Source organism: Poromitra crassiceps (genome assembly GCF_964638095.1).
Source record: "Poromitra crassiceps genome assembly, chromosome: 12".
In the NCBI taxonomy this organism is placed as follows: Eukaryota; Metazoa; Chordata; class Actinopteri; order Beryciformes; family Melamphaidae; genus Poromitra; species Poromitra crassiceps.
The window spans coordinates 18698538-18718414 of NC_139632.1; the positions used below are offsets into that span (position 1 = coordinate 18698538).

At 45.3% G+C, this 19877-nt stretch overlaps 1 protein-coding gene across 1 annotated transcript; it reads right to left on the reverse strand.

Annotated features, from left to right (window-relative positions):
- Positions 1 to 2068: 2068 nt before the first annotated feature.
- tmem59l (transmembrane protein 59-like) lies at positions 2069 to 18850 on the reverse strand. The gene is made up of 8 exons (XM_083648031.1): positions 18686 to 18850; positions 17082 to 17187; positions 15657 to 15751; positions 14940 to 15092; positions 5307 to 5412; positions 4331 to 4445; positions 3984 to 4101; positions 2069 to 3323 (listed from the first exon to the last, which is right to left on the reverse strand). Exons 1-8 carry the CDS (start codon positions 18845 to 18847, stop codon positions 3165 to 3167), a joined length of 1014 nt encoding a protein of 337 aa, XP_083504157.1. The 5' UTR covers positions 18848 to 18850; the 3' UTR covers positions 2069 to 3164.
- Between the last annotated feature and the right edge of the window lie 1027 nt (positions 18851 to 19877).

A 19877-nucleotide genomic window follows, 5' to 3' on the forward strand; every position in this document is an offset into this window, starting at 1 on the left:
CAGATATGGTCAGTCTGCCAAGTTGAAAACCATTCAGCAGCAAAACTATCGAAAAGTTCATTCCAAAATGTATTGACCATCTGAAAACAAAACATGGCACATTATAAGAAAATGGGTTATTTGCCTAAGAGTGAGTGGCAAACTCACTCAAAGTGATTATGCTTTTTAGAGGATAGTAGGTAACTTACTTAGTGTGAGGTTGATGAAATGTAAACACTTCCACAGCACTAGATCCGCTGCTACAGCATTTTTGGAATGAATGACCTGAGTTCCTCTAACTCAGTTTAGGAACTTCATTAGCTGATATATAATTTGGTAGGCGGGTGCTTGAGTATTCAGTTTACTTTTATTTGGGTGCAGAAACTGGTCCAATCAATGCAAGCCATTTCTCTTTGCTGCTTTCTCCAGGCAGCAGAGGATGGCTCTTTCTGCTCTGGCAGTGAACTGATAATGGTCTGTCAGATGAACACAATGAGCAGAAAACACTCATCAGCTACACACTTACTTCTCTCTCCATTGCGGATGTTACAATGATGTTGGAAATGGAGCAAAAGCACTCACTTGTACTGCATAATCGAGAGTAAATGAGATAGTATAAAAGCAATTGTTATGGCTCAGTTCCATACAAGGTTGAATCAAATTTTGACAGGCCCAGCAGTCTACAATAATTATGTACTTACAATTGGCATTGTAGCACTCTGAGAAACTCTTAGTCTCTGGCGCCACCTTGTGGACAGAAACCCGAATTACTGATGGAGGAATTTCAAATTCAGTTTGTGTCCGTGTGTGTGTGTGTGTGTGTGTGTGTGTGTGTGTGTGTGTGTGTGTGTATGTGTGTGTGTGTGTGACGAAAGCAATGAAGAGAAAGTGGGGGGATAAGTGGGAGTGAGAGTTTGTGTGTGTGTGTGTGTGTGTGTGTGTGTGTGCGCGCGCGTGCGTGCATGTGTGGGCGTGTGTGTGTGTTATGTCTGTGCAGGAGGCCTACAAACAACTTCCAGATGTCCTTGGTGAGCTTTTGTACAACTGAATTCTTTCTGAAAATCACCATTCTTAGTATTTTGGAATGTGATTTTGAAAGGAAATTGAATGACCTATACTGAGTTCAAATAGCCCATCTATTCAGGTACCAATCTTGCTATTAGCTACATACCCAGTTTGAACTGTCTAATTTACATGATCTCTATCTATCTATCTCTCTCTATATATATATATGTATATACACACACACACACACACACACATAATATATACACACATATATATGTATATACATATGTATATATATATATATAAACACTTCGAGTCACAGATGTATTTATCATGAAAACACTTTATTCATCATGTTGTATCATTTAATTGAAAATAAACAGACCAGTAAAAAGGAAACGGTACAGTTTGAAGTTCCTATGATATTCCACAAGATATGCCTTCCATTAGAACCAGCACTGATACTGAATGGCTTTTTGATTCGAGATCTTCCTTTAGTTCCTGTGAATCATGAAAATATCGTCATTCTTATTGATTATTACACATTCTATTCAAAGTTTACAGTAAATAGCAACACAAAAAAATCACAAGTCTACAGTAGAGTCCTGCCATCCTGCTATGGGCGGTTAAGATAAAGTGGTGAAGCATCACTAGCATGCACTGTGTATTATTGTCTAGTCTACATAGCCTGGATTAAAAGAGAGCCTTACTGGACATCAAAAGCACTGAGGGGGAAAACAGAAACTCTTCTCTAAGACTGTGCAACTCTGTTCAATAACAAAGGTCTATCTATGCTAAAAGCCTGCATTGCACATCGTTACAGAGGCTATCCCTTCAGTATGTGCTCCTATGACATACAAAATAGACTATTAGAAAGCACATGGCACAAGAGCTAAGAACTCTTTAAGTGATATTGGAGTAATAACATGATCATAGTAATAATACAATAATAAGCGCAATTCATCCCCGACCCCCCACCCCCCTCCCCCTGTCTCTTTCCACTTCTGGAAAAGGTGTTAGAATGTATTTTACAGACATAGCAATTACATTGGTATGATGAATTTTACTGTACATGGCACTTCAATAACACTATTTAACAGGTAACTCACATCGCTGATTCGGAATAAATACAGAAACAAAAATAAATAAACACTGTGGTCGCTCATTCTCAAACAGAGCGTCCAATTTTGTATGTAGTTGTAAGTTTTCATTTCGTGAAACTGTTCCGCACAACTTTGCATATTAACGCATGCTCGTGTACAGTACAGTACAGTACACACACACGCTCGCGCACACCCACACACACACACACACACACAGAAGAAGAAGGTACCAGCGGGCATACTAGTTTTTCAGAGCAGATACACCTTTGTTTGACAAATGTCTGAATTTTGGGAGCTTGGGTTGCTCATATGAGAATCATTTTATGTTCTGTGGGATTTTTTTTTTTTTCAATTTATAGACCATTAAGGTGAAATATTGAAGGAGACAATATTGCAAACCACTTCACATTGCTGATTGCTGATCAAACAGACCATAAACAGTGAGCATGTTTCCTGCAGTGCTCACAAGAGTGCTTTCCAAATGTTTTGCTCATCCTTTCATTCATCTTTCATCTCTCTCTCTCTCTCTCCCTTTTTCCCTCTATCTCTCTCTCCCTTTTTCCTCCTCGGGGTGAGTCATCAATTAATCCAAACTGTCTGCGAGGATGAGGAAATTGTTTCCCAGTGTGTGTCCTCTCTTGTCTGCACCAGACATCAAAAATGCTTTGAAAAGCTTTCAGCAGTAATCCATCCTCTCTGCTCGTCTCTGGCGAGGCTCAGAGACGCCGTGAGTAGTTACACTTAGTCGTTATTTTACATTGACCTATCAATAAGCAATGAGCAGTTTGATCGCTGTAAGTTAGGTCTGATCAATGATTTCATGAAATCTGTATTGCACAAGGAAACGCATGACCAACTGAAAACCCCGTCTGATCCTCTCAGATGTTTCCACGATGTAATCTTTAAGGGCAGGAGGGTGCCATGCTCTTAAAAACACTTAAAAAAAGACCTGGTGATTGAGTGTGTGAGTCTTGTGATGTGTTTGTTTCCCCCCTTTCGTCAAGCGCCGGGGGAATTTTAGACACTGTTACCCTGGGAAACAAGATCGTTAGCTGCTCTCCCATTGGTCCCTTTCTAAACACATGTTTTGTTGAGGTCGACTTTGACCGGCAGTGGTCCCGCCTCCTGGCTCTCCTCGGACTCTTTCACGGTGATGGCGATCACAGGAGTCAGGTGGTACGGGCTGACTTTGTGGCCATCGTCCAGAAACTCTTTGTCGCCGTTGATACTCAGCTAGAAAGACACAAAGTGATGATGTCAGCGATGATGTCAGTGTGAAAATAGGCAAGTAGAAGAATCCTCTTAATTCTACAGCAATATGAACCACAGTCTGCCAATTGTGACGACTGGGACCTACACATTGGGAGTTTAGAGCACTTCCTAGTTTGTGGATTTTAACCTGCGGCCTTCAAGTAATAAAGCATTGCTTAGTTTTTTCATATTTTTTCCCCCAGTTTTCTCTCCAATTGTACTTGGCCCAGGCGTTGCTCCACCCCCTCCGCCGATCTGGGGAGAGGTGTAGACTTATGCTTCCTCTGATACATGTGCAGTGGCCAGCCGCTTCTTTTCACCTGACAGTGAGGGGCTTCACTGGCAGGACGTAGCATGTGGGAGGATCACACTATTCCCCCCAGGTTCCCCTCCACCCAGAACAAGCACTAGTGCAGCAACCATGACACATACCCTTAATCCAGCTTCCCACCCACAGACACGGCCAATTGTGCTTGTATGGTTGCCCAACCAATCCGGAGGTAACACGGGGGCTCGAACCTGCGACCTTCGTGTTGCTAGGCAGGGGATCTACCGCTGCACTACCCGGACACCTCAAACTCATTGCTTGCCATGTGTGTATATATGTGTGTGTGTGTGAGCGTCGCTGATCTGTGTGTGTACCTGCGTCTTGATGTGCTGCTCCGGCGCAGTGACGAGGCTGGCACAGCTAAGCCACAGCATGACCATGATGGAAAGGAAGAGACAGGCGGCTAAAATCCACCGCGGAAGACCTGAGCGCCTGGAGGAGCGAGGAGAGGAGGGAGAGACAAGAGAGAGGGGGTGGAGGGGAAAGAAATTAAATCATTTAGTCTGATTTAGGCTGGCCTCCCTTGTAAGAAATCCTTGACCTCAGTGGCCCTAACCTAGATAAATAAACGAGAAGGAAATGTCCTTACGTCCATACTTGGTCATACAGCTCTTACACAGATGGCCCAGTTAAACAGTAGTGTCGTTTCCCTCCAGCTCACCTTGACATGCAGCCCAGGAAGTCGTGCTCGGCCGTGGGATCGTCCGCATGCTGGACGGGATGCTTCCCTTTGCCTCCGGCTTTGGACGCTCCCTTCTCTCCGTGTCCTCTCACACCTGTGACCCACAAGGCATTTGTTAATCACAGAACCCCGGGCTCAGTAAACCAAACACTCATTTAAGAGTCCGGCAGGCAGCAGCCCAAAGGAGTAAATAATGCAGGGTTCCTACAGGCCGTTGAAATCATTGAAAGTTTGTGAATTTGAGTAAAAACAAAAATCAAGGCTTTGAAAGTTTTTCAAAATAGACATGGGCAGGGTTGGGGAGTATACATGTATTCAGAATACAGTATTTAAAATACAAAAATATGAGTAAGTGTATTCCATTGGAGTTACAGTTTAAATTGGTGGTATTCTGAATATAGTTACTGTCTTTAAAATAGATGACTAAGGGAATATTTTATTTGTTGTTTTTGTTTTGTTTTATTTGCTCTTAAAAAGACAAGTCTTCAGATATGCTGCCATCATTATCTTCAGATTGAGTTTGTGTTCTAGTGAAGAGTTAGGTAAATGCACTTTGTAATATTTGTATCTAATGTATTTTTACTCCAAAAAATTGAAAACTTGATGCTGTTTGCTGTGGTTAACTGATGCTGTGGAAATTAAAGAATGGCTAAAGCAAAACTGAAGACGTTCTCTGGTGGTGCCTCTGTAAACCAGTAAATCAGTAACAATAATTAATCTTGATCAGCTTCTCAAACTATGCCATGTTGGATCCCTGAATTTAAGGGAAATGGGCCTGGAAAGTCCTTGAAAAGTGTGTGTGCGTGTGTGTGTGCATGTGTGTGTGCGTGCCTGTGCGTGTGTGTGTGTGTGTGTGTGTGCATGTGTGTGTGTGTGTGTGCGTGTGTGTGTGTGTGTGTGCATGTGTGTGTGTGTGTGCATGTGTGTGCATGTGTGTGTGTATGCGTGTTCTCACCGTGGGGTCTCTGGGTGTGAGAGTGGACCTGAGGCCAGGGTTTGTCGGCCACGTTGGAGCGCGGTGCCTGCAGCTCGGGCAGAGTGTACTCCATCTCCGGCTGGCTCTGAGGAACAACAAACACACTCAGCCATCATAGTAGCAATTACCCCACAGTAAGTCACCAGAAGAACTGACAAAAACACACAGTGTTTAACACAGTAAAAACACACAGTGTTTAACACAGTGCGCTCAGACCACAGACCAGCTCCACTAAGAATAGTTGGATGGGAAACTAAACGGGACAGAAACACCACAGGAGATGCATTCCAAACAACACGAGGAGAGGTGACCCAACGATGAATGTTCAATTTGGACATTTCAGACATATGTGACTGTCCCCCATCTCTGCTGTCTCTATACTGTGACTGTCCTCCCATCTCTGCTGTCTCTATACTGTGACTGTCCTCCCATCTCTGCTGTCTCTATACTGTGACTGTCCTCCCATCTCTGCTGTCTCTATACTGTGACTGTCCCCCCATCTCTGCTGTCTCTATACTGTGACTGTCCCCCATCTCTGCTGTCTCTATACTGTGACTGCCCCCCCATTTCTGCTGTCTCTATACTGTGACTGTCCCCCATCTCTGCTGTCTCTATACTGTGACTGTCCCCCCCATCTCTGCTGTCTCTATACTGTGACTGTCCCCCATCTCTGCTGTCTCTATACTGTGACTGCCCCCCCATTTCTGCTGTCTCTATACTGTGACTGTCCCCCATCTCTGCTGTCTCTATACTGTGACTGTCCCCCCATCTCTGCTGTCTCTATACTGTGACTGTCCTCCCATCTCTGCTGTCTCTATACTGTGACTGTCCCCCCCATCTCTGCTGTCTCTATACTGTGACTGTCCCCCCCATCTCTGCTGTCTCTATACTGTGACTGTCCCCCCCATCTCTGCTGTCTCTATACTGTGACTGTCCCCCCATCTCTGCTGTCTCTATACTGTGACTGTCCTCCCATCTCTGCTGTCTCTATAGTATACTGTGACTGCCCCCCCCATCTCTGCTGTCTCTATACTGTGACTGTCCCCCCCATCTCTGCTGTCTCTATACTGTGACTGTCCCCATCTCTGCTGTCTCTATACTGTGACTGTCCTCCCATCTCTGCTGTCTCTATACTGTGACTGTCCTCCCATCTCTGCTGTCTCTATAGTGTGACTGTCCCCCCATCTCTGCTGTCTCTATACTGTGACTGTCCCCCATCTCTGCTGTCTCTATACTGTGACTGTCCCCCCATCTCTGCTGTCTCTATACTGTGACTGTCCCCCATCTCTGCTGTCTCTATACTGTGACTGTCCCCCCATCTCTGCTGTCTCTATAGTGTGACTGTCCCCCCATCTCTGCTGTCTCTATACTGTGACTGTCCCCCATCTCTGCTGTCTCTATACTGTGACTGTCCCCCCATCTCTGCTGTCTCTATACTGTGACTGTCCCCCATCTCTGCTGTCTCTATACTGTGACTGTCCCCCATCTCTGCTGTCTCTATACTGTGACTGCACAAACAATAATCTTCCAAAAAAAGGAAACAGGAGTCCAGCCAGGAGTCTAGCGTCTGTTTTATTTGGATAATAGATAGTGAATGATGTAATACTTTAATTTACTGTCAGTGTTCAGTGAAAGATTATAGCAATTTGACAGCACTTTTCATATTGTGAACACTATCAATATGATAACACTCTTATTACATCCAATTTGGGAGATGCAATATGGTTGTGTAACCAGATCAAATTGCCCAGGCGGTACCTAGTGATCTCCATGTCTGTTTTCCAGTCTGCTCAATATGTCTGCTTCTCTGGCATCGCTTTCTCACCAACCCAAACCACACAGTGAGAAGCCACTTGACCCGGGAGAAAACCACAGAGACAAACGGCACATCCCCACGTTACATATACATACTATATATACTGCGCACACACACACACACACACACACACACAGCCTGCTGTCAGTGTTTGCTGTTTCATTATGTGCGCTGTGTTTCTTGTTCCCCTGGAGAACTCATTAAAAGAGCATTTTGGTTCCCCCCGCAGCTGACCCTCCCTCCACTACACCAGCAGCTGTAGCCAGTTGGGACAATACTATTGCTAGCCTCAGCAAACACACACACAGAAGCACACATGCACTCTCTCTCTCTCTCTCTCTCTCACACTCGCACACGCACACACACACACACACACACACACACACACACACACACACACACACACACACACACACACACACACACACACACACACACACACCTCTTCGATACATCCCCCTGCAGTGGTGTCAACCTCCCAGTATCTTGCGTTCCTGACAGTTCACTGGATCAATGGACTTTGAAGTATCCTGTTGTGTCTCGTACTATAATGATGAACGAGCTAAACTTCTTCACACTGATTTGCTGCTACAGTATATACTGTATACTGTATAAGGCATTATTTTAGGAAACTATTGATCTGTGCGCATTTGACCAGTTTAATGATCGATCTGAATGACTGGTCTAGAATAACAAGACCAAATGGGAGATAGTGCAACAGTAGTCAAATGTGGAAACATGGTTGGTTAGTTTGTTTCCCCAAAACATTTACAATCCTCCAAACTTTTTCTGTTGACTGACTTATTTCACAACCGCTTTTATTACCCCAAGCAGGCAACGTTTTTTTTCTGTAGAGTGCATTGAAACCAGATGCAGGGACGAGGGCACATCTGAGGGGGGATGATTCTCATTGGCTGCAGACCGAAGAGATCTCGCCATCAGAATGAGTGGGGCCTGATCTGCATCTGTCACGCATTATGAGAGGGAATGCAAAAGGTGCTTTGGCTTTAGAGAGGGAGAGAGAGGGAGAGAGAGAGAGAGAGAGAGAGAGAGGGAGAGAGACAGAGAGAGAGACAGAGAGAGAGAGACAGAGAGAGAGGGAGAGAGAGAGAGGGAGAGAGACAGAGAGAGAGAGAGAGCGTGAGATGGCAAGAGGGGGAGAGGGAGAGATGTGGGGGTTTGGGAGTTTAGAACCCTTTCAACCGTAAAGAGACAGAGTACATTTAGACAGAATCTCACTTCCCTTATTTGGTTGTTTTTGGATGTGTTTGGATTCTGTCTTTGCTTTGGATGAGATGTGCTGCACAGTTCTGGCTGTTCAGTCGATTGGCTGAACTGAGGACAGTAGAGAAACCACACTGAGTGACAATGAGGTGAGGTTGTCTGAAATGAAATGTCAACCCCTTTCTAAGCACTCACCCTCCTCCTCCTCCTCATCACCCACACATCACAGCAGGGGGCGCTCTTCCACATGTGTTTGTTTACAACCTTTGTATCAAAAGGAAAATGTCTTGATGATCCCTGCTCACCTGAGTATACTCCTGATCACCACAGTATACTCCTGCTCACCTGAGTATACTGCTGATCACCTCAGTATACTCCTGCTCACCTCAGTATACTCCTGCTCACCACAGTATACTCCTGCTCACCACAGTATACTCCTGCTCACCTCAGTATACTGCTGCTCCCCTCAGTATACTCCTGTTCACCTCAGTATACTCCTGATCACCTCAGTATACTGCTGATCACCTCAGTATACTCCTGCTCACCTCAGTATACTCCTGCTCACCTCAGTATACTCCTGCTCACCTCAGTATACTCCTGCTCACCTCAGTATACTCCTGCTCACCTCAGTATACTCCTGCTCACCTCAGTATACTCCTGATCACCTCAGTATACTCCTGCTCACCTCAGTATACTCCAGCAGCCTGTTGCACCAGCTGAACGTAAGTTCTGTCTTAAGTTAGGGTGTAAAGTCCACACTAACTGCTACGTTCAAACTAGTTAGTTTGACACTAAAGTTGTTTCTTTGTTGAGTTGCACCACGGAGACGTAAGGTACATCTTAACTAGTAGTCCTTAAACCTCACACTAGCCAAAATAGTGTCGCAGAAAATGACGTGTACAGTATCTGTGACCAATCAGTGAAAAGCACGGTGGAAACGGTGTTTATTTACCGTTGTTTAAGTAAGTGGAGTGAAAACAGGACATGTTGCCCACCGCAAATTAGTGCTTTCATATTTCATCAACACTAATCAAATGAGAACGTTATTGAGTAACGTTCATTTAGGTTCATATTAGCTACTGTTAACGTTTATCTGTGAGCTCTTCATTGTAGGCTAATTTACCACCATCCTGCCTCGCTAAATTGTTGCGGTTATTTTAATTTGTATGCAGTGCTGCAGCTTGTGGGAACAAAAGCGTGAGTCATAAATATCAAAGGGTGTAATACTTTATCACGGAGAGCGCGTTGCGGACGCAAAACAACGATGCGCCACGGTGCCAAATTGCAATCCGTGCCAACTGCTATTTTACGGAGGACCTTACACCTAGTAAGAAGTAGGTGTAAATTTTAAGTTCTAACTTATGCCTACGTTGTAACTATTTCCCTTGGTGCAACCCAAATATTTTTAGTAATGCGTAAACTCGGACTTAGTGAGACTTTACGTTCAAACTAGCTTACGTTTCAACTTACGCACAGCTGGTGCAACCCACTGCTGCTCACCTCAGTATACTCCTGATCACCTCAGTATACTCCTGATCACCTCAGTATACTCCTGATCACCTCAGTATACTCATGATCACCTCAGTATACTCCTGATCACCTCAGTATACTCATGTTCACCTCAGTATACTCCTGATCACCTCAGTATACTCCTGCTCACCTCAGTATACTCCTGATCACCTCAGTATACTGCTGATCACATCAGTATACTGCTGCTCACCTCAGTATACTGCTGATCACCACAGTATACTGCTGATCACCACAGTATACTCCTGCTCACATCAGTATACTCCTGATACAATGGGCCGTCTGCACTGAATAAAGCTCAGAGCGAGGCACAGAGAGGCTGACAACTAGCAATCTGTCAAGGTCTGATCCTAAAACCTCCATTATCAGCTCATTTGGTCTCATTCGTTATGATTTACACAGCCACATGATCTCCACCTTGAGAGATGGACAAACTGGTGCTGGCCTCTTTCTTGTAGACTTACTGTAGATGATCTTGGGTAAATAGTGAATCAGCAGCTGAGAGCTAAATTCACAAATTCACTCAATTCAAAATTTGCATACAGAATTCAGCAAACCTATGACATACTATTCATCCGTGTACGTTTGTCTACAAAATAATTTCATTATGCTGAATTCGAGCCAAGCGCAAATTCTGACGTGCATCTATTGTGCTCTTCTTGTCTTCCATTTGTTAAAGTTATCGGAGTCAGACTTTAAACAGAGGCCAATGCTGATACTCAACTTACAATCAAGTGACTTTTGTGTCACTAAAAAGTAAAAAGTCTCTGCTAAAAAGAGTTTTAGCCAAAACTCAAAATAGTGTGAAAAGTAGCTTATAGATATTCAAAGTATTCCTCTAAGTGCCTTGTCATTCAAACCTGGAAACGAATCAATTTCTACTGAGCAAAGCCTTCCAATGTGACAGCATTCAGATAAAAGGCTGAAGAGACACATGCAGACAATGTGCCCGGCATACATTATGCAGATGTGTGCATGTGTGCAATTAAATCTTCTTTTTTGAATCAAGTTTTTTTGGATTCCCCCCCCTGTTTTCTCCCCAATTCTACTCTGCTCTCCCGATCATTGCTTCACCCCCACTGCTGATCTGGGGAGAGCTGGAGACTAGCACATGCTTCCTCCGATACATGCGCAGTTGCCAGCCGCTTCTTTACATCTGACAGCAATGAGTTTCACCAGCAGGACATAGCACGTGGGAGGATCACGCTATTGCCCCCAGTTGCCCTCCGCCCGAACAGGTACCTCAACTGACCAGAGGAGGCACTAGTCCAGCAACCAGGACATAATAACCGTAATCCCTAATCCGGCTTCCCACCCACAGACGTGGCCAATTCTGCCTGTATGGACGCCCGGCCAAGCCGGAGGTAACACGGGGGCTCGAACCCGCGACACTCGTGTTGGAAAGCAGGGAACTACCGCTGCACTACCGGGACGCCTACATCAGATCTTTTGTGACTGGATGAGTAAACTCTGTTGAGAAAAGACATACGACATCTATTTAAGTGTGACATCATAAGTGGAACTCAGACTTTGATGGAAAGCTGTTACATCACTGATCCTCTCTGTTCGCTGGAGGGTTTGTTTCTTTACAACTCCTTCATTCTGGCAGAATGACTAATGCAATTGTCAAGGGGGGAAATGGGGTAGGGACTTCTCTCTTTGTATTCAGCTTTATACTTCATGGACAAAGAGACCAAGTTCAATTTGTTCCGCAAGCCAGCCCACTAACACTGCACAGCTCAGCTGCAGGAAGTCTTTCATCGGCTCATTTTTTTCCAATACACTTCACAATCACAAGCTGATTTGTCAAAATAACAAGGGGGGGGAGAGAGAGGGTGGAACGAGTGACGTAAAGGGCTGTTTTTAATTATTATTCATACTATTATTTCTTTCAAAAATAATCCTCAACAGATAGCAAATAGAATGTTTTTTTCCCCCATCTATCTTCCGAGGACAACTTCGATGACGTCCTTAAAATGACCTTAAATGACCCATTTCCCAGTAGAGTTCTGACGTAAATGTCTATATAATCTGAACACACTGTTAGCACCGATTGCTTACTTGCTGCTTCCTGTTTGTCTTTTATTACGCTTGAGGCTGCACATGACTAGTTATCTTCATAACCTTCACACACACACACACACACACACACACACACACACACACACACACACACACACACACACAGAGACACACACACACACACACACACACACACACACACACACACACACACACACACACACACACAGATGGGTGTGCGTGGACACCCTGCTCATTATGGATGATTCACACACTATTTGTATTGCAGGCAGTGATGACTCTTCGCCCCCCCCCTGCTGTCCCTCAACTTCGCTGGACTTTTTCTGTTGCTGCTGTACTCAGAAAGGCAATCTGTCAAGAGGGTGGCGTTACGCCAGCTGCCCACTAAACACAGGCCTGCTAGCCTTCTCACAGCCCTGTGGAGCCTGGCTTCCCCTCACAGCTTCAGCTAGCATGTCGCTGCTATAAAACCAACACATCCATCACCGAGCCCTAATTTCATGTTATGTCGCCACTGCAGCTCTATATGAGGTGGGGCTGCACCGGCCTCTTACGCGCGCCTCTCTGTGGATTCAGCCAGTCTGCCCACAGTTTCCCATAACTGATAACTGGTTAAGCAATTTACACACAGAGTCATTTATGTGAAAGCCCCGTTCTGTATGGGTTTAGGATGCATAAACACTAATATAGGATTTCCTATAGGCTGCTCTGAGTACAATTGCCATCCTGTATTGTAGTCACATTTTCCAGATGGAGATTTGAGAAGTCCTCTGAGAGAGATGCACTTTGTCACCGCAGGCTTTGAAATGTGAATGACATGGTAGGGTAGACAGACCCATTTTCATTATAGCTTTAATATATGGCTTGGGTGTAGAAGTGCAAATTAAAGGACATTTACAAGTTGAGTGAAGCCATGAGCAATGAGTCTGTCTGCTCTGTCAAATTCTATGAAGCTCTAAAGTTTGGAAAATCTTGCTGCTAATTATTATTTTTTCTTTAATTTCCACCCCTTTTCTCCACATTGTACATGGCCAATTCCCCCTGTCTAAGCAGTCCTGGGCATTGCTCCACTCCCTCTGCCAATCTGGGGAGGGTGTAGACTCTCCTTCAATGCATGTGCAGGCAGTCGCCAGCCGCTTCTTTTCACCTGATAGCACAGAGTTTCACCGGGAGGACGTCATGCTTTCGGAGTTCCCTGCCTACTCGCTGAACAGGTGCCCCGACCAACCAGAGGAGGCAGGTTACGACCCGGACACGTGACGTAACCTTGTCCGGCGGCTTCCCGCCCGCAGACACGGCCAATTTCATCTGTAGGAACGCCCGACCCTGCCTTGTGTTGGTGGCGAGGGAATAGACAGCTGCACCACCTGGGCGTCCTGCTAATTATTTATATAACTCAGCCAGAGCTTTATCCATTAATGCAGTCAATTTCACCTTTAAGTTAAATCTCTTCGATTTTGCAGCGTTTTTACATCCTGAGGCAAGTTCGCCACAGCCATGATCAAATATGCATAGGTGCTAATGGAACTGGGCATTTTTGAACAAAGTGCTGTTTGAATTGTTCTGCGGTGCGCCGTGCTGAAGAACCTGCTGGCCGCCCCGCTGTGCCCTTGTTCACTCAACCTTCACAGATGCACCGACTCTAAAATGGGTTGTGAGACGTTTTGGCAGCGGCCCAAAGCACAAAGGCACCGTAGACCATAGGGTATATTTCAACACCTTTACCGGGAGGGAGAGTTTAGCCAAAGCAATATTCTTTAGAGGTATATTGACATGTTTTCAACCTCCAGTTTAAAACTGGATGAAAAATGGGATTTTTTTGTTGTAACGTTTAAGCTCTGCCACTTGAAGCAGCATCAGGTGTCAGGATTGATATTCTGGATGATTTTTTGTGTATTTCTGAAAATTGTCCAAATTCTTTTCGCATGGGGAAGAAGAAAAAAGTCTAGTTGAGATGTGCTGTGACAACAAGCAAAACATCAAAGGAGCTAAAAAATAAATCACAAAAATCACATATTTAAGGCTGTGGTCACACACTGAAGACCCATGACAATGAATTTGGTATGAAAGACCTATTCATGACCTATTTTAGGTCATGAGGAGCTATGCATTTTTGCTTATGTCTATATCATTTTGTGCTGCTCTTTTAGCATGTCTTTATGTTCCTGTTTTGTTTTGGGTGTTTTTGGTGACACTTACGGCCGGGACACACATCTTGCGTCTACCTACCTAGTGCGGCGTGTGCGTGGCGTGATGGCTGCGGCTGGCACGCCCGCGGCATCCACACAGGCAGCGTGGCTGCTGCGTTGCAGCTGCTGCGCTGCTGTCTGTCTGCCAACTCTCTTCCTATAGAGTTTACCTTTTATTAAATTTGCTATAAACAATACAATGATGATTTTAACTGAAGATCGCTTGGGCTCACTTCATAATCGAGGCAGTATTGATTTGTGTGTGTGTGTGTGTGTGTGTGTGTGGGGGGAGGGGAGGAACGAAGCCACGTTGTAGCTTATGTACTGTATGTGGTTTTCAGAGGGCAGGAGAACTGCAGCTGTGAGCTCATCCGTCTCAAATCAAAACAAGCCTCGATTGGCTGTGGCTGCCCCTATAAAATATAATTTTAATGTCTATTTGTGTAGAGACACGCGCGCGGTAAGCAGAAAAAATAGCCGTCGCTTCTATTCTCTAGATGACGCGCGGCTCATGCCTCACAAGACAGTTTTTGAGTTTTCTTTCTTTCTGGCTACTGGCTATATCGCTGCTCTTGCTAACTTGCCAGTCCTTCTTCTATTTAACAGAGGGTAGCAAAACAGACATTGATTTATATGGACAAGTCTTGGGATATTACTTCAAACCTTTAGAGGTATAAAACCTCTTTTAGAGGTATAAAAATGAAAGCCGGCATGGATTGATGAGAGACATACTTTTTTTTGGCCAAGTAAAAGAAAGACAAGTCCCAAAATGCAGAACCTGCCTGTGCTGAAGATACTGGAGGTTGTTCTTACCTGGAAGACCACGACCTTGCCATCGTCGGCCTGCAGGTAGAAGGTCCAGGTGGAGGAGATGAAGCTCTGGGCAGAGCTGACAATGTCATTGCACCAGCCGGACACGGCCTCCATGACAGAGGGGGGTTTAGGACGCCGCGTCATGGCCCTGAGCTGCACAGGAGAGGCAGGACACTGTGTCACCAGGCGAGGAATGAGGCCTGCAGCTAACCAATATTTTCATTATGGATTCATCTGTCCACCATTTTCTCGACTAATCGATTAGTCGATCAGGTTTTTCCCCCCAAAAGCCCATCATCATCATCATCATCTTCTTTTGTCCTGAGTCCACAACCCAAAGATAATCAGTTTACTGTCATAGAAGACTAAAGAAACCAGAAAATATTCACATTTGAGGATCTGGAACGAGAGCATTTTAGTATTGTTTAAAAATGTGTCCAAACGATTATTCAATTGTGAAAATAGTTGGCGATAAATTTTCTGTCAATTGACTAATCAATTAATCGACTAATCATTGCAGCTCTAGTAGGAACGTGTGTTTGTGTGTGTGTGTGTGTGTGTGTGTGTGCGTGCACGCGTGAGTACATGCACGTACGCGTGTGTGTCTCCAAATACTGACATGGGGATCCAAAAATCCCCAGTGGATCTGGCCCTGGTGCCTGCATTCATTTCTGCGTGCAGCCATGCAGCCACAGAATGCTGAGTGACCATTCTCACCTTCCTCCTCTTGATCTCAGGTTCAGAGGGTTGACTGGCACAGCCGGTACTGCAGGCCTGCTGTTCCAGCAGCTTAATATATGCCTCCTGGCAGGCTGGAGAGAGAGAGAGGAAGAGAGGGAGAGAGAGAGAGAGAGAGGGAGGGAGAGAGAGAGGGAGAGGGGGGTTGAGAGAGAGGGAGGGAGAGAGAGAGAGAGAGAGAGAGGGAGGGAGAGAGAGAGAGAGAGAGAGGGAGGGAGTGAGAGAGAGGGAGGGAGAGAGAGAGGGAGAGGGGGGGAGTGTGAGAGAGGGAGGGATAGAGAGAGGGAGAGGGGGGTTGAGAGAGAGGGAGAGAGAGAGAGAGAGAGAGAGAGAGAGGGAGGGAGAGAGAGAGAGAGAGAGAGAGAGGGAGGGAGTGAGAGAGAGGGAGGGAGAGAGAGAGGGAGAGGGGGGGAGTGAGAGAGAGGGAGGGAGAGAGAGAGGGAAAGGGGGGGTTGAGAGAGAGGGAGTTGAGAGGGCAAACGGAGGAGTGAAAAGAGAAAGAAGAAGCATGAAAGGGAGTGGGGATAGAGAGATACGGTTAGTTGTGTAAAGGAGAAGAAGGAGAAATGAGTACAGAGATGGACACATGTGGGGAACATAGACAAAGATGCAATGGAGGCATTCTATGTGTTGGTTCCCTGCAGAGACAACTCACTCCAGGTGTCCATCATTAAAATTGGGGGGCATCTGCTGTCTGGACAGCAAATCATATCATTGATTTCCAATAGAGCGATCCAAACTGGCCCAAACACTACCCACTGAGTCCACCCGCTTTTTACTGACATCAGAGAACAGGAACCAATACCATATTTGGGTGTCATGTCAAACATTTTGATGTACTGTATAATAGATGTGGATCGGATACTGCTGAAAGCCTCTGGTGAATACATGCCCCAAACAAGTCTGTAGCTGCTACCTGCATTGTGTTGTGGAATTACAGTCTGAATATCTTTCTGATCTTTGTCTAAAATGATTTTGTACCATGCGATAATATCATACTGTCAAATGATGCACTTGTTTAGGGTGCACTTGAACCTTGTAACCATGTAAACCTGAGAGAAACGCTTGTTGTGGTGTTTTGCATTAAGATGAGCAGAGTCATTCTGAACCTCTGCACAGCTACAGGAGGCTATGTGACTTCAGCACAGCGGTGTCAGGCATGAGCATCTGACCATGTCAACAGACAAGACAGCCACACAGTGAGATCTACAGTACATCTCAATTACACCCCCCTTGCAGCATGCACACGCACACACACACACACACACACACACACACACACACACACACACACACACACACACACACACACACACACACACACACACACACACACACACACACACACACACACACACACAGTCAGTCAGTCAGTAAAACAAACGGACCAACAGACAGACTAACCTCCCTGACACTCCTCCCTGCTGGTATTGAAGCCAGCGTTGCCGTTGACAAACTGACAGATAGAGTAGAGACGACAGCCGCGGTGACAGGCGTTCATTATGGAGTCCTACCAGCCAGGCCAGAACACAATGAGAGAGAGACAGAGAGAGAGAGAGAGACACACACACACAGAGACAGAGACAAAGACAGAGAGAGAGACAGAGACAGAGACAGAGAGACCAAAGTTAGAGATGTCTCCTGCACTCTTGCATTCAATTAATCCGTATTTTAATGATATGGCACAGCTAGTCAAAACTGCAGCCTCTGAGTTGATAACAGGCCTACAGTGGTTGTGGTGAAAGAAACACATTGGAAATGAGCCAGTTGTATACATTTAGTTGTATAAAAACTAGGCTTACTAGTGCAGGAGAACGTTGTGGTGAGGGAGGAAGATTTACTTCCTCTCTTCACACTGCCCCCTCTCTCTCTACATAATGAAACAGCGCCCACTTGTGATTTCTCTAGGAACAGGAGAGCATGAACGGTTTATGGTTTATAGGTATAATATATTACATACAGCCTTGTGCGTCTCATCGTTTCTCTTTACTGCATTTCTCTGCTTATTTTGTGTGAGTCAAGAAGGCTGTTTATCCCAAAGCCCTCTTGACACAGTGTCCAATTTGATGTGGGTTTGCTTATTCAGCAGCTCCCCTCGCCTGGCTACAGCTCCACAGCGTCCAGTAATAACCATCGGCTTCACATCTGGACAGACATAATGCACAAGAGACGCTCGTTTACAATGAAGCAGTGTTGGCTGGAGGCTACAGTACAGCAGGTGAGTGTGTGCTGTGCGGGGTTTGAGGTAGTAGGCTATGTGTTGTCGTGTGTTCCATTTTGCAGCATCTGCTCCTGCTGCCCCGCATGATGTCTGAACCACACCTGAGGCGAGCAGGAGAGGAGGAGGAGGTGGGAGAGAAAAACATCCGACACAAGAAAATTAATGCAGGCAAGGCTGTGAGCCACAAAAGCCCCTGATCAAATGCACAGCCATGCTCCGTCCTGCTCTATAGTGCAATCTGCCCTTTACTCTGCATGCATTAGCACACAAACTGGTAATAAAGGATTATTCTTCATGAGGTCAACATGCTTTTTACACTTGTGCTCACATCACTGCTTCTCCATAGCCTGCCCTGTGCTTGCTGCCTCGCTGCAGATTAGGAAATTATTGATGAGTAGCCCAGTTGATTAGGCTACAAGCGCGTCCCAATTAGTTGATTTTCTTGGAGGAGGATTAATGTGCACGAAGCCTGCATCAATATGTTCGGCCTAATTGTGCACCGTAGCGTCCATCAGGATGCAGCGCAAAATCGGAGACACCTCCTGGTGCACGGATGGCCCGTCAATACGCACAGAGACCCGAACGCATTTTAATGCACCCATTTCACGTTACAAGAGTTTCTTGTTCGTCGATGTCGGATGTTTTATATTTCGTACAGTACGCTGAAATGAAATGTCGGATGGCAGCGTCTGTGCTGCTGTCAGCAGCTTGGCGCTGATTATTACGGGAAGCTAGCGCTCTGCAGAGGAGCCTAGGCTACAACAGCATAATACGGGGGGTAACTTACTTTAGCAGGGCTTTTGTTTTTGATGGTGAGCTGGCATTGCTTCTTGCAGTAATTGATGTCGCCCAGTTGGTTTTCAAACAGCTCTGACGACGTCGCTAACCCCGCAGCAAGCAGCGAGAGCAGGGCCGAGAAAGCGCACATTCTGCCGCCGAGCCGGAGCATCTCAAAGCCGAATCAGAGATGAGATCAGCCTCGGTGTGAGAGAGAGCTCCTTTGTGGTGCTGGTCTGGTGTGGATGCTGCCTCTCAGCCCGGGTCCTATCTGCTCTGCTCATCTGTCGTGTCGTCACGCACATCATCATCACGCACACGCTGCGCACCCCCCCCCCCCCCCCATCCCCCCCGACCTGCAGAACAGCCTCTGCAGTGCATAATATGGCAATGATGCGATTCATAAAAATATAGCATAGATAGTTGATGTGGCATCATGTGGGCCGCTGGTGGCAGGACAGGACGGAGCAAGCAGATGGGTAATTTTTCAACGGTTTATTGCATTATTGATTGTTCATAATCAATGTCTCAAATTCCAGCTGAATTGATTGGGTCACATCACATGCCAGTGAAGTGAAATAAGCCACACATCTATAACTTAAAGGAACACTCCGCGCATTTTCAACCAGCTTTGTATCATTAGAACATCAGTAGTATATCAGAAAACTGTAAACGGTTTTGAAGTCTGTCATTTAATTTGACAGATTGAGTGTTAAATTCAAATTAATAACTCATTAACTCAAATCAACTCTCAATAACTGTCAAACTATTCATCATTCATCTAGTTTGACAGTTATTGAGAGTTGATTTGAGTTAATGAGTTATTCATTTGAATTAGTGTGGACCAGTGATGTCACTGGTCCACACTTTAACACTCAATAACTGTCAAATTAAATGACAGACTTCAAAACAGTTTACAGTTTTCTGATATACTACTGATGTTCTAATGATACAAAGCTGGTTGAAAATGGGCAGAGTGTTCCTTTAACTTGTAGTAAACTGTGAGAGCTACCAGTTGGCCAACCACATAAGGAAATATGTGTAATTGTACTACTAGACTAAATAAATAAAAATTTGATAATATTTCCTAAATGTTCCTTACAAGACCAGATCTCATCCCTTCATGGTACTTGGTCGTTAAGGGTCGACACTAAAGATTTGGGTTCACACAAACACACAAAAACAGCAGAGTTTAGGTGCGG

Coding starts and splice junctions, on each gene's coding strand:
- tmem59l (XM_083648031.1), bottom strand. CDS start 18,847: ATGCTCCGGCTCGGCGGCAGAATGTGCGCTTTCTCGGCCCTGCTCTCG. Junction 15,752..17,081: donor CAGGGAGGAGTGTCAGGGAG/GTTAGTCTGTCT, acceptor CTCTCTCTCCAG/CCTGCCAGGAGGCATATATT. Junction 5,413..14,939: donor GCAAGGTCGTGGTCTTCCAG/GTAAGAACAACC, acceptor GTTGTTCCTCAG/AGCCAGCCGGAGATGGAGTA.